This window comes from Xyrauchen texanus, chromosome 6 (genome assembly GCF_025860055.1).
Source record: "Xyrauchen texanus isolate HMW12.3.18 chromosome 6, RBS_HiC_50CHRs, whole genome shotgun sequence".
Taxonomy (NCBI): Eukaryota; Metazoa; Chordata; class Actinopteri; order Cypriniformes; family Catostomidae; genus Xyrauchen; species Xyrauchen texanus.
This window is the reverse complement of record NC_068281.1, coordinates 35,230,663-35,245,068: the sequence shown is the minus strand read 5'-3', so window position 1 is coordinate 35,245,068 and position 14,406 is coordinate 35,230,663. Positions and strand designations below refer to the sequence as shown.

Sequence of the window (14,406 nt, the reverse complement as noted above, 5' to 3'; positions counted from 1 at the left end):
AGTCAGCACTGACATTTTCAAGAGTTCATTGACTCTCCCTGTGGAGTCAGTCAGCTTCAAATGTACCAGTCTAATACCAATGCACAGGAAGAGGTAGATCGAATGTCTGGTAATTAGACTTTATTATGTGAGATGTGCTGGGAATGAGAACAAGACTTGAAAAGTGTTTTTACAGAGGACTTTAGGTAACTAGGACTACTGTTGGTAAGTTGGGACACCATTCATAGTAGCACCATGTGACATCAATATGACAAGGAAAGTGACAACACAAATCAGTCAAGACATTACACTAATTGATATAAACACAAAGTGGACTGTAACAAAATCCAGTGAATTGTTTGTTATAGTGTTACTGGTCCCACTTACTATTAAGTGTCTTTAATATGTACTAACATTAAAATACACACAATACAATGTATTTACTGTTTAACTGCACGTTTATTTTGCGAAATTCTCACAAGATTCACATTTGCTGCTTCTGAGGTTGAGGTACTATATGTGTAGGTTTAGGAGTAAGGGTAACGGTTGTGTTTAAGTTTAGTTTAACACTGTAACTACAGATTTTATTAAATGCAGGTACCTCTATACTGCAAGTACAATGCAACAACATGCATGTATAGAAGTACATTGCATCAAATGCTAAAGTATATTGCAGTTAAAGACACCTAATAATAATGGGTCCATTTTACATCATAATGTTACATTTGTATCCACAGATTTGTCCCAATATTGTTATAATTTTATGCACTGGTTTGCTACAACAAAGAAAATGGTCCATGGACCGATCTACAAAAAAAGGACACATAAATACAATATTTTGTTTTATTATGTGTTTCTCAATATTAACAGTCAAACACATTCTAATAATGCAACAACACAGAGAATGATATAAACATGTTTATTTCCCATCATAGAGGAATGTTTGTAGAGTATCTGGGATGAGAATAAGACTGCAAAATAAAAATATGAGGAAGAAAGAGGAGAAATAATGTGTTGCATCATATGGGAGGTATAAATGACACATCTTTCTTTCAGGCGCTGGGGGCATACTGCATTGCAAGTCTGTCAAATTCATTCTCCTGTACAAAACATTAAAACAAATTATGTGAAATCTTTTATTAAATAATGGTTGACTTTTTAACAGTTAAACCACAGCAAATTCATGATGCCTTCACATTTTCTTCAAATATGTGTTATTGCTCTATAATGATGTAATGCGAGACTGAGTAACCTTACCTTAGCAAGATATTCCTTAAGGAAAGGATGCGATTTGTGTGCATCTTTCAGTTGAGACAAATAGCGATTTGTAACCTAAAACATAAACAACCAGGCACAATTAGCATCCATAATATGCTTTAGTAAAACACCATGTTACACAACCAATACATTTTCAACTACAGAACATAAAATGGAAGTGTACAACAAAACCCCTTCAAATACATTGGTCTTAGAAGTACACAAAATGAGTTTGCACTGTTCAAATACAACATACAAACATCCACAATCTGTAGATTAATTCTCCAGTCTGTGCCAAAAACGTGCATTTTCATGGAACTTACCTCAGGAGGCTTGCCCAAATGCTGTGTCAACACAATGAGGTTGATGAGTGTCTCAGGGTGACCGCTGTCCTATAGAAGATCAAAGGATATAATCATGGAATTTCTTGAAAAGCAGTATCTAGAAAATATTTTTAAATCCTCAACCGGTGACAATCGATTGTGACTTGCCCATTCTGAACCGCACTACCAAAAGTAACAGGTGCCACATGTCAGTGTCGTCTATGTGCGGCTTCAGCAGTTGTCTGGACATCTGCCCATAAGGTTAAAAAGAACCGGCTAAGAGGAGTAATTTGGTCATCAATTTGACTCATCTAGACGCATTGTATGTTTCTTGCTGCACATGCAACTGAATAGCCCTTCTTGAAACACTGTCAAAGTGTGTTAGTACGGTGTGTCATCTGCACAAGCAGAAGAATGTACAGTATGTTTGAGAACCACTAACGGAACCAACAGTAATGAAAATCATCCGGTATTTTTTTATGTAAGCAGTTCTGAATAATAAGCATACAGCACACAGAGAGAAGTATGCAACAAAATTGTTTTTCAAAGTTCTTCTGTAACAGGAATGTATATGTGTTTTACAAAAATAAATAAAATGTAACTTATTAAATTATTTAAGCAATGTGTTTAAAATTTGTATATAATTCAAGCTATTTTTAAGCACCTCTTTGTTTTTTAAAGATTTTTCCAAGACTTACATTTAAAAAGCCAAATTCAAGTAGTTCAAGCACCTTATATGAACCCTGACAATCACTCGTTTACAGCCCTTTTAAGGTCAACCTAAGAGTGAATTGGAAAAGAAGCAGAATTGGCCCCCCAATTAGACTAAATGAATCGCTTTGCTGAAATCGTACTTTGTCAAGAGCATCCTGTAGAACTGACTCAGCCTCGTCCCACTTATTCTGAGCCATGTGACTGGCAGCCTGACCGTTCAGCAGAAGCAGTGTGGGGGAGTACTTGTCTGACATTTCCTGGAAGATGTAGTACGCATCCTGCAATTTATCTCCTCCCTATTGATGGAAGAAAGACGAGAAGGACATTTCAATTCTAGAAATTAAGGACAGCCCTTTAAAAAAGTAATAGTTCAGCCCAAAATGAAAATAATCTCATAATTTACTCATCATAGATGTGCATGACTTTCTCCTCCTGAACACAAAGATTTTCAGAAGAATATTTCAGCTCTGTAGGTCCATACAATGTAAGTCAATGGTGGCGAAAACTTTGACGCTCCAAAATCACATAAAGGCAGCATAAAAGTAATCCTTATGACTCCAGTGGTTTAATCCATATCTTCAGAAGTGATTTGATAGGTGTGGGTGAGAAACACTAATAAGAAACATTAATATTTAAGTCCCTTTTCACTATAAATCTCTGCGCTCTCTGCAGGCTAAACACCGAACACATTTGATGTTGTGCCATTTATCTGTCATCCGCAATGAGTTGCTGGTAGTAGTGGGTTGTTTTATCACTCCAACAGGTACCTCTTGTTCAGAAATGTTATCTTCCCACTTGCACTCAATTTTGTTCTGACTTTCTGGTGGATCACACACCTGTTTATCAAAACAACACCATCACACTGTACTATACTTTTGTATTGGGCTTCCTTGTTTTTTGTATTTTGTGTTTGTCGTTTTATTGTTTGGTTTTAGTGGTAGTAAATCAGTCAACTACATGTCACTGTGTCATGTGCGGTCAACATGGCAGCACCCATGAGGGGGCGACACACTCCATGTAAAATAAACAGCTTTTATTGAGTGACAGATATGATGAATCTTCAACTATTGAGAGTGTGAATAATTTTCAACATATATATATATATATATATATATATATATATATATATATATATATATAAAAATAAAATGCTATTCAGATCTTTGTGTGTAAAACTTTTAATTAGCATTTTTTACCTTAGTGCACCTTTAAATATTGAAGTATTTCTCACCCAGACCCATCATATCGCTTCTGAAGACATGGATTAAACCATTGGAGTCATATACTTTTATGCTGCCTTTATGTACTTTTTTTGGAGATTCAAAGATTTTCATCATTCACTTGCATTTTATGTACAGAACGGAGATATTCTTCTAAAAATCTTTTGTGTTCTGCAGAAGCAAGAAAGTCACATATGCGATGACATGAGGACGTGTAAAAGATGAGAGAATTTTCATTTTTGGATGAACTATCCCTTTAAAGTGACATTACACTCAAACACCAAAAATTACAACTCACCACAAAAAAGTAAATAGGCAATTCTAAATCCATATGTAAACTCAGCAAAAAAAGAAACGTCCTCTCATTTTCAACTTATTTTATTTTCAGCAAATTTAACATGTATAAATATTTGTATTAACATCAAACGATTCAATTAAGACAAACTGAACAGGTTTCACAGACATGTGACAAACAGAAATGGAATAATGTGTCCCTGAAGAAAGGGGATGGTAAAATCAAAAGTAACAGTCAGTATCTGGTGTGGCCACGAGCTGCATTAATACTGCAGTGCATCTCCTCCTCATGGACTGCACCACATTTGCCAGTTCTTGCTGCGAGATGTTACCCCAATCTTCCACCAAGGCACTTGCAAGTTCCTGGACATTTCTGGGGGGAATGGTGCTAGCCCTCACCCTCCGATACAACAGGTTCCAGACGTGCTCAATTGGATTGAGATCCGGGCTCTTCGCTGGCAATGGCAAAACACTGACATTCCTGTCTTGCAGGACATCTCACACAGAACGAGCAGTATGGCTGGTTGCATTGTCATGCTGGAGGGTCACGTCAGGATGAGCCTGCAGGAAGGGTCCCACATGAGGGAGGAGGATGTCTTCCCTGTAACGCACAGCATTGAGATTTCCTGCAATGACAACAAGCTCAGTCTGATGATGCTGTGACACACCACCACAGACCATGACGGACCCTCCACCTCCAAATCGATCCCGCTCCAGAGTTTAGACCTCGGTGTAACGCTCATTCCTTCAACGATAGACGTGAGTCTGACCATCACCCTTGGTGGGACAAAACCGCAACTTGTCAGTGAAGAGCACTTTTTGCCAGTCATGTCTGGTCCAGCAAAGGTGGGTTTGTGCCCATAGGCGACGTTGTTGCTGGTGATGTCTGATAAGGGCATGCCTTACAACATGCCTACAAGCCCTCACTCCAGTCTCTCTCAGCCCATTGTGGACAGTCTGAGCACTGATGGAGGGATTGTATGTTCCTGGTATAACTTGGACAGTTGTTGTTGTTGCCATCCTGTACCTTTCCTGCAGGTGTGATATTCGAATGTACCGATCCTGTGCTGTTGTTGTTACACATGGTCTGCCACAGCGAGGACGATCAGCTGTCCTTCCTGTCACCCTGCAGCGCTGTCTTAGGCGTCTCACAGTACAGACATTGCAATTAATTGCCCTGGCCACATCTGCAGTCCTCATGCCTCCATGCAGCATGCCTCTGGCACATTCACCCAGATGAGCAGGGACCCTGGGGATCTTTCTTTTGGTGAGTCAGTAGAAAGGTCTGTTTGGTGTCCTAAGTTTTAATAACTGTGACCTTAATTGTCTACCGTCAGTAAACTGTTAGTGTCTAAACAACCGTTCCACAGGTGCATGTTCATTCATTGTTTATGGTTCATTGAATAAACATGGAAAACATTGTTTAAACCCTTTATAATAAAGATCTGTAAAGTTTTTTTTGTATTTCTACACAATGATCTTTAAAATACAGTGTCCTGAAAAAGGGACGTTTCATTTTTGCGGAGTTTAGATTAGCCATCACAGCATTAAAAAAAACTGTACATGAATATGTTTAGATGTGTATATAGCAGAGGATGTTTAATAAACCAATTCATTTTATTTATTAATTTTTTAAGGTTGTTTAAAAGTCAATCCTGATATATTTCACTAAATCGCAAATACTCACAATTGCAAGGTTAACCCAGGCCGTAGCAAGCTGAGTCAGGGTGGTGTCTTCATCTTGGTCTTGCATCTTCTTTAGCTCTTTTCTGAGGAGAAAATATCCAACAATGACATAAAAATTCAAACGTACCCTGTTCTTATTGTGTTCAATTCAAACATTGTTCAAACATTACTCACAAAGAAAAACAATTGCCTTCATAATAAAGCTGGGTGATTTTTTTCAATTAATTCGATTTAATTTTTTTAAAATAGTGGAATCGAGGTTTTGCATAAAATATTAGCAGACACTGTAGTTAGACACGCTGTCAATCCACCAATGGCTGAAAATTAAAGAGAAAAACAAATGTTCACAGCACTTGGCTTTATGCCGCCCTCAATCAGATTAGCTGAACATGAGTGGAAATTTGCATGGCTTCGCACTGCAACGTAACATAGCTTAACAATATGGAGACCGATATAAAAGCCGGTAATATTTCCAGTATGACTGTACAGTGTGACTGTAGGTAGACTTCATCCATCAATGCAGGTTTTCACCAGCTTAATCAAACAACATCTATGTTCTGTGTAAGTTTTAAAGTCATGAAGCACTAAGCTACATTTTGTCATGTCAACAGCAATATATGTGTTTATAATAAAGTGTAAGAACATACGTGACAGTTGAGGGCACTTCATATCTAGTCATATACTGGTTAGACTATAAATAGGAGAATCATCCTCATCTCATTTTAACATGATGATTCAGATTGATTGCTATTTATTGCTTTGTTCTGTGACGTGTTTCAAATTTACAGCATTGTTACAACCCCCTCAGGTGGTCAGGCTCATATTGGAGGAGGAGGAAGTGTAAATTGTTGGTTGGGTATGAGACAAAGTAGTGGTGGAAGTTCTGATTTCCAACCAGATAGTGTGTGTGAGTGTGTCCAGCTAAAATTCAGGAGTCTTTCAAAAACAAAATGGAAGAATTTTCAAGACAGGGCTTGAAAAGAGCTAAGAGTGCCAATCTCATATTTTACTTGGCAAGAGATCAAACTGCTCTCCTCCAAGCACCAGCCCACTGAATTCAAAACAGAAAATAAAAGAAAAAAAAAAACTTCCCAAAATAACAAAGGCAGGAGCCTTCCATTCCTCTTTTTTCTTAAATACCAATTACCCAGTCCCTAATATTTTTCCCCACTTTGTCTAAATCTCTCTTTTCGTTTCTTTTTACACACACTCACTTATTTTCACCATCACTTTATAATCATATCAGTCAAATTAATACAAAATATTTAACACTCAAACTCTCCTTTTCCCTTTCATGGAAAGCCACAAACTGATAGTTTATATAGGGCTCCTAGTAACCTCCAACACCTGCAGGTACTAATTAACCAAACCCACTCATTTCAGCCCAGTAGTGGGTTTTACACATTCTATCTATACCAGAAGAGGGAGCGAGAGAGACAAAAATAAAAATAACTAATTACACACTGCCAATACAGGCAGGGATGTAACATGCATTTACAGCCAACATTTGGGAAGTGAGTGATCATTTTCACAAACAGCAATATAATTTAATTTTGCTGCTCTGATCAGCGTATCCTGCTAGAAGGAGCCATGTGCTCACAGCACTGACTGACATCATTATATTAAACTTCAGCTTTCTGCGTTTTCAACTACACTGAAATGTTCTGATATCTGGACTCTATCTGCGTGTGTTTATGGTTATACATACAAATTGATTGATATACTAAAAAAATCTCTAGATAAACATGACTATTTCTAGATGTTGCTTTCTATATGGACTTGATTTAAATAAAAAAATAATACCTAAATTGTATTTGAGGTCTTTTGTAGTTTTCTTATTTTATACTATTATTTCTGAACATCAATGTTATTTTAAATACATTCGATTTTCATTTATTTTACTTTTGCGCTGTTGACAACTTGTGTTGCGCTGTTTTTGTGCATTTCTGTTACAAATCTTGGTTTTCTATAATGAAAACAACTTGAATTTTTCTAACCAGGCTGCCTTTCATTCTAATAAGGAACATGTTAGAGTTACTTTTTTGAAAAATACCTTTAAATGTTGGAAAATCAAGTCAAGAATCGTAAATCGTCCTTAAGTTTGAAAAACAAAAACGAGATTTTATGTTTTTGCCATATCGCCCAGCCCTACATTAAAATAACTTGCTCCACATCTGAAATGATGTTCCTCTTTGTCTGACTTCACGTCACTCTTTTTCAAAACCTCCCCTCCAACCACCTGTTCTATAGAGGCCATTTCTCATGATCCAATCAATACCTGCTAGATAAAATCAAGCCCTACATTTTGTTCTCTTTGAATATGCTACAAACTAAAAGTGGGAATATTTTCTTATTTATGGCAAAAAGTCACGTTTAATCAAATAACCGGATCTAATATTTTTTATATTAATTAAGCAAACAGCATTCACACACTCACACAAAAGATCATAAAACCCCAATACCTTGCCATATCAACTCTGTCCAACTTTAGAAGTATCTGGACAGTCATGGCCATGCTACAAGAAAAATACAAAATGATGGTGAGCAATTTATAGACTTGATAACATATAATTTTACATATCAGGTTAAATAAACTTTGAATTTTAAAGTGATAGTTCACCAAAAAAATTGGAATTCTCTTATCATATACTCGCACTCGTGGCATTCCAGATGTGTATGACTTTCTTCGGTAGTACACAAATAAAGAGTTTTAGAAGAATATATCAGCTCTTTAGGTCAGGCGGGTGAATGGTGACCAAAAATCTGGAGGTCCAAATATCACAAAGGCATCATTAAAGCCACCCATACTACTCCAGTGACTTAATCTGTCTTCCAACTTCTTTTTCAATATAAATCATAGCAGCAATCTCCTTGGCAATCGTGATTTCAAGCTTGATTACACTTCTTATAGCGTCATCTAGTGTTCTGTGCATGCGTCAACCACTAGGAAATGTAATCAATGTGTCTAAAGACTGCAATGACAAGATGCACAATGAAAAGGGCATATTTTGGTCTGTTATAGGGAAGCCGCGATTATATGGTTTTACTATTAACCGTGATTAAAAATGTTAGTTAATTTCACCGCAAGTATTTAGAATCCACGGTCAAAACCGTAAAATGCTTTATTTACATGTGGCAAAATATTATAATATGAAATAGTTTTTTCGTAAAGTTTTGTAAGCCTAAATGTGAAAACTCTTGTGTCTTTGTGGGTCTTGGATCTCTCACTATGGTTACTGATGTTGTCCCGTGCGTGGTGCTTGGACAGGTGTCACGGACTGAATGCACTGAAGCACATCACTGAGCTCGGGATGCACATAAGCAGCGTCCGGACCTAGGTTGGAGCATCTCTATATATATGCAATGCATTATTGCTTTAGTGCTGTTGCGTAATAAGAACATTTGCAAATAATCTTAAAACCGTTTAACCGCAATATTTTATCTAATCGTCAAAAACTCACAATGGAGGCCTGGGTAGCTCAGCGAGTATTGAAGCTGACTACCACACCTGGAGTCGCGAGTTAGAACCCAGGGTGTGCTGAGTGACTCCAGCCAGGTCTACTAAGCAACCAAATTGACACAGTTGCTAGGGTGGGTAGAGTCACATGGGGTAACATCCTCGTGGTCGCTATAATGTGGTTCTCGCTCTCGGTGGGGTGCATGGTGATTTGGGCATGGATATTTCGGAGAATAGAGTGAAGCCTCCGCACACGCTATGTCTCCGCGCTCAAGTCACGTGATAATGTGTGAAGATTGACGATCTCGGACTCGTAGGCAACTGAGATTCGTCCTTAACCACCCCGATTGAGGCGAGTCACTATGCCACCACAAGGATTTACAGTGCATTGGGAATTGGGCATTCCAAATTGGGGAGAAAATAAATAAATAAATAAAAAATAAAACTCCCACAAGAGCATCCCTAGTCTTTTCTCATCAAAAACCAATTGGATTGCTTTAAAAGACGTTGACTAAACTACTGGAGTCGTTTGGATTACTTTTATGCTGCCTTTGTGACATTTAGGCCATCTGAGTTCTGGCCACCATTCCCTTGTATTGTATGGACCTAAAGAGCAGTAATATTCTTCTACAAATCTTAATTTGTGTTTTGCAGAAGAAAGTCATACACATCTGGGATGACATAAATGTTAGTTAATGATGGGACAATTTTCGTTTTTGGGTGAATTATCCCTTTAAGAGGATCATAACTGAATTCACCACCCACCACTCCAGACTGTCTCCCTGGTGTAGGGTGCGTAATGCAGCATCGGTGTTCATCTCGTGCAGATAGATAGAGGCTGCCATCAGAAGGAAGGTGGTGTTGGAAACATCAACACTCTTAGCCATCTTTTTGTCCAATTCTGCCACTATTGCATCCCTAAGAAAAGTAAGTATGATGGATCAACTGTATGTACTACATGCAAGGCTAGCATTTAACATCCTGTATAATTTCAAAGTATTGTGGCAAATGATTTCACAAACCTCTTGTCTTCATTTGACAGGTACTCTGCAAACATCCTAACAGCCTGCAGTTCCTCCGAGGAGCTGGGCTTAATATCATCCAGTACCACACCATACTTCCTCTATGGAAAGAACATAAATCTTGTCAATTGATCAGCGTTTATTTATTTAGTTAGTTAGTTAGTTAGTTTTGAATCTCAACAACATAACACATTATTACGAATTTACCTGAGCGATGAATGCCCGGTACAGAAAAATGTTCTTCTCGGTTTCTTTTTCTGGCCCCGATGTCTATAAAATACACAAAAGCGTTACACAAGACTATTCATCATTTGTTAAACACACTGTTTTACAGTATTGAGCCACCGAACTGGACAAGCTAATGAATTAGCCCAATAGAAAACAGACAACCAGCGAATCCAGAAACGCTCCAGTAGGAAAGATTCCGGTGTCACGTACACAGTATATTTACACTCACCTTTACTTTCTGGGCCTCGTTAATGCAGTGTTGATAACTGCCGATGTAAAAGGCATTTTTCACATCAAACAGCTCGTCCACTTCCCCCTGCTGCACCGCCATGTTTGTGAAACGTCAACTTTGCCGACGTCATAACGGCCACGTCAAAGAACTCGAACCGGTTTGTGTGTGTGCGTGTGTGTGTGTGTGCGTGTGTGTGTGCGTGTGTGCGTGTGCGCGTGCGTGTTAGCTGTCGCCTCTTGTGGCACCTCAAAGAAGAGCAGCTGTTACGATTTTATCAATCGAACATTTATAACGCATTTATAAGAAACGGAAGTTAGCTCAGGGCATAAATGCACAGTTCACCCCAACATAAAAGTCCTGTCATCATGAATGCTCAAATGGCCCATTCCCATTCGCCGACAGCCTCCACATTTCTGGTGGATTGTGAAGACTCACTTTAACGTCGAGCTGTGATTGAAGTAATTTAATAACTACAATAATTCAGCAAAGCGCATGGAAATGTCCTTACGAAGCTAGCATCCATTCTGTTATAAAAACCTTGAAGTGCATTAGCAAAAAATTGAAGAGGAAGAGTTTGGGGTCGCTGATGTGGCCTGGGTCCAGTCTTGCCCAGTTCATAATCGACTGCCAGAGAAGAAAGGTATAATATGTTAATCTCTAGAAGATATCACCATTAGCCAGTGACCGGTAAATTTATCTTGATTAATATTAGGGCAAGAAGAAAATAAAGCCTGAGTTTCAACTTGCCTTTTGAGCAGCTACATGGCCTGAAACAGCTGTTTTGTTGTCTGCTTGTATACTTTCTTCATAGCTCTGACTTACCTGATGCACATAACATTCCACACCAGCATAGGGTATCATACAGAGTATGCTGGGATTGAACCCTCTGTAGATAGCTGCCACAGACTTATTATGGCACGGTGGTGCAGCGGTTAGCACTGTCGCCTCACAGCAAGAAGGTCATGGGTTCAAACCCTGGTTGCCCCGGCCTTTCTGTGTGGAGTTTGCATGTTCTCCCTGTGTCTGCGTGGGTTCTCTCCGGGTACTCCGGCTTCCTCCCACCATCCAAAAGACATGCAGGCTAGGTTAATTGGTGTCTCCAAAAAAAAAATTGCCCTAGGTGTGGATGTGGAGGTGAGTGTGGAGGTGAGTCTGAGTGTATGTCTGTCTATGTGTGGCCCTGCGATGGACTGGCGACCTGTCCAGGGTGTCCCCCGCCTGGAGATAGGCTCCAGCCCCCCGCGACCCTGTACACAGGATAAGCGGTTGACGATGGAAGTTAGCTGTAAAGCTAAAAAAAAAAGCAACATGAAAGTACCATAAATGTAGCCCATACAACTTGTGCACTATATTACAAGTCTTTTGAAGCCCTATAATATCTAGGATAGGAATATCTATAGGAACAGAGTAGGGTTTGATTTGGACAAAAAATCATATTGTGATTATTTTGTAAATTAGAAAGGCCAAAGCCCTTCATCTGGTGAATAAATATTCTACAAAAAACTTAATTTTGAGAAATGTACATATAGATCATCGCAACCGAGCCAAGACTATGTCACCATCACTGTTTATGGACTAATTCATGATTATTAATGCAAAATGTTTTAAAAGACACATATGACAATTGGCAAACGATCGCTGATGATCTGCTATTGATGGATGATGATCAATTATTGATGAATTACTGCTCATACGGTATTTGTTAGCCCATATGACAATGTTTCCTTTAAAGTGACTCTATTGTAATTCATTGTAGATTGTTGTAAGAGAGAATGTTGTGTTTCCCTCTGTGTCTGTGCCTGTCACAGTAAGGAAAGACTAAAAAATGACCTCTTCACCAGGTTATGTTTCCAGGAAGATACCAGCTCTCCAATGTTATCTGCTGAGGTCAATGGTAGCATGCTGAAGGAATTTCTCCCAATCTGCTGTCATAGAATTATCTATCAAGCCTAACAACAAACATAATGATTGTACAACTTAATTCAGAAAGATCAAAGGCTACATAAACGTAGTGTTCAGAAAACACAATGACCACAATAAAAACAGTGTGCAAACCAGAGATCATTATTGGAAGAGTAATTCTTCCAGAACATGCGTATGTAGTCATTGCAAGATATGGATGCAAGATATGCATTCTATGGAATGATCTAGAGTAATCTCACAAAGGTCATATATACATTTGAAGCGTTCTCTTTGCATTGGATTCCTTAAACGGAGTCATGATATCTTCCAGGTCAATTGCTCCCATTTAGAGTGGAAGAGATGGTAGGCTATTCATATAAAATCGTAGAAACTGAAAAGACACTTTTAACAACATTTAGCAATGGCAAAGTTCTAAGATAGTTTCATTTAGAAAAAAGATGACAGTTGTCACAGACAAATTAACACATTTATTTCTGTCAAGAGAATGGAAATTTATTTTCCATTTCTTGTCTCTGTCCGTCATGTAAATGAGGAATTCCATCCTCATTTTGGTCATATTTGGACAAGATGGCCTGAATGATGTATCTTGCTGACCCAGGTATATGCTTATAATGTAAACCAGGGTTATAAAAGAAAGATTAATCGCATTTGTACAATTGTATTTATATCAACAATGAATTACACACACACACACACACACACACACACACACACACACACACACACGTAGTGTTTCCATGTTTTATGGGGACTTTCCATAGACATAATGGTTTTTATACTGTACAAACTTTATATTCTATCCCCTAAACCTAACCCTACCCCTAAACCTAACCCTCACAGAAAACTTTCTGCATTTTTACAATTTCAAAAAACATAATTTAGTATGATTTATAAGCTGTTTTCCTCATGGGGACCGACAAAATGTCCCCACAAGGTCAAACATTTCGGGTTTTACTATCCTTATGGGGACATTTGGTCCCCACAAAGTGATAAATACACACTCACACACACACACACACACACACACACACACACACACACACACAAACACAAAGATTTACTTACCTATTCTTCTCATTTCACCATGCAGTTCTTCAACTGATAGAAATCCGTCTTCATTCTTGTCGAGTTTATTTAACAAGCCGCGAAAGTTAATCATGAATAAATTGCTTTCCAAAATAAAAGACAGATGCACGTGATGACTGACAAATATTTTAAGTATTATATTTTGACTTTATTTACTATCTCACGAGTAGAGTCACGAGTCTCTTCTGTATAGGATGGAGTTTATGTGGTGGTCCAGTAGTGCAGTGACATCCTGTCACTGGCAAAAACATGCTTGCTATACCGATGCTAAGCTGCAGATGGCACTGTGATTTTTATTTTGGTTTCAATTGAGCATTGCGGATGACACCAATATAACCCAGACACATTTCTAAAAGTAAATATGTTCCCGACCACACTTATTTTACAGTCTATTACTACTAGACTCTATCTAATATATATATATATATATATATATATATATATATATATATATATATATATATATATATATATATATATATATATATATATTTATTTATTTTTTTTACAGAAAAAGAGGAAAGATTGGTGTTGAGAGATTTTTTAGTTTTGTTTTTGCTTGCATGCTGCCAGCAATGAAATTATCATTTCTGGTAATAGTAGCAGTTTATTTATATTAGTTTGCATATCAGTCTTGTAAATGCTATTTAAAAGTCAATTTATGAATACTATTTTATTTTTTATTTTTGTATTGATTTTTTGGAAGTTGTTCGACTGATTGTAACCTAATTTGTTAATGATTTATTAGATTGGACTATTAGAATACACCAGAGGTGCTAAGAGGGTATAAAAAAATAAATAAAAAAACTGTCTTTCAGTTTAACATATTTAAAAACTGAATAAAAAGTAAATATTTTCCATATACAATTTTAACACAAAATTTGCTATAGTACAATGACAACATAAACGCATTTGAAATATCATGTTAACTATTTATTTCACATGGGGTCCCTTGCAAGGGGATCATCATGGAGGTCTTTGGCAT

The 14,406-nt window shown here is 37.7% G+C and overlaps 1 protein-coding gene across 1 annotated transcript; it reads right to left on the bottom strand.

The window, feature by feature from the left end:
* Positions 1-884: 884 nt before the first annotated feature.
* Positions 885-10,562, bottom strand: LOC127644609 (coatomer subunit epsilon-like). Its single transcript, XM_052127873.1, has 10 exons — positions 10,410-10,562; positions 10,160-10,222; positions 9,953-10,053; positions 9,696-9,848; positions 7,936-7,989; positions 5,475-5,556; positions 2,414-2,569; positions 1,560-1,628; positions 1,237-1,311; positions 885-1,079 (listed from the first exon to the last, which is right to left on the bottom strand). The coding sequence occupies exons 1-10, from the start codon at positions 10,509-10,511 to the stop codon at positions 1,032-1,034; spliced, it is 903 nt and encodes a 300-aa protein (XP_051983833.1). The 5' UTR covers positions 10,512-10,562; the 3' UTR covers positions 885-1,031.
* Positions 10,563-14,406: the final 3,844 nt, after the last annotated feature.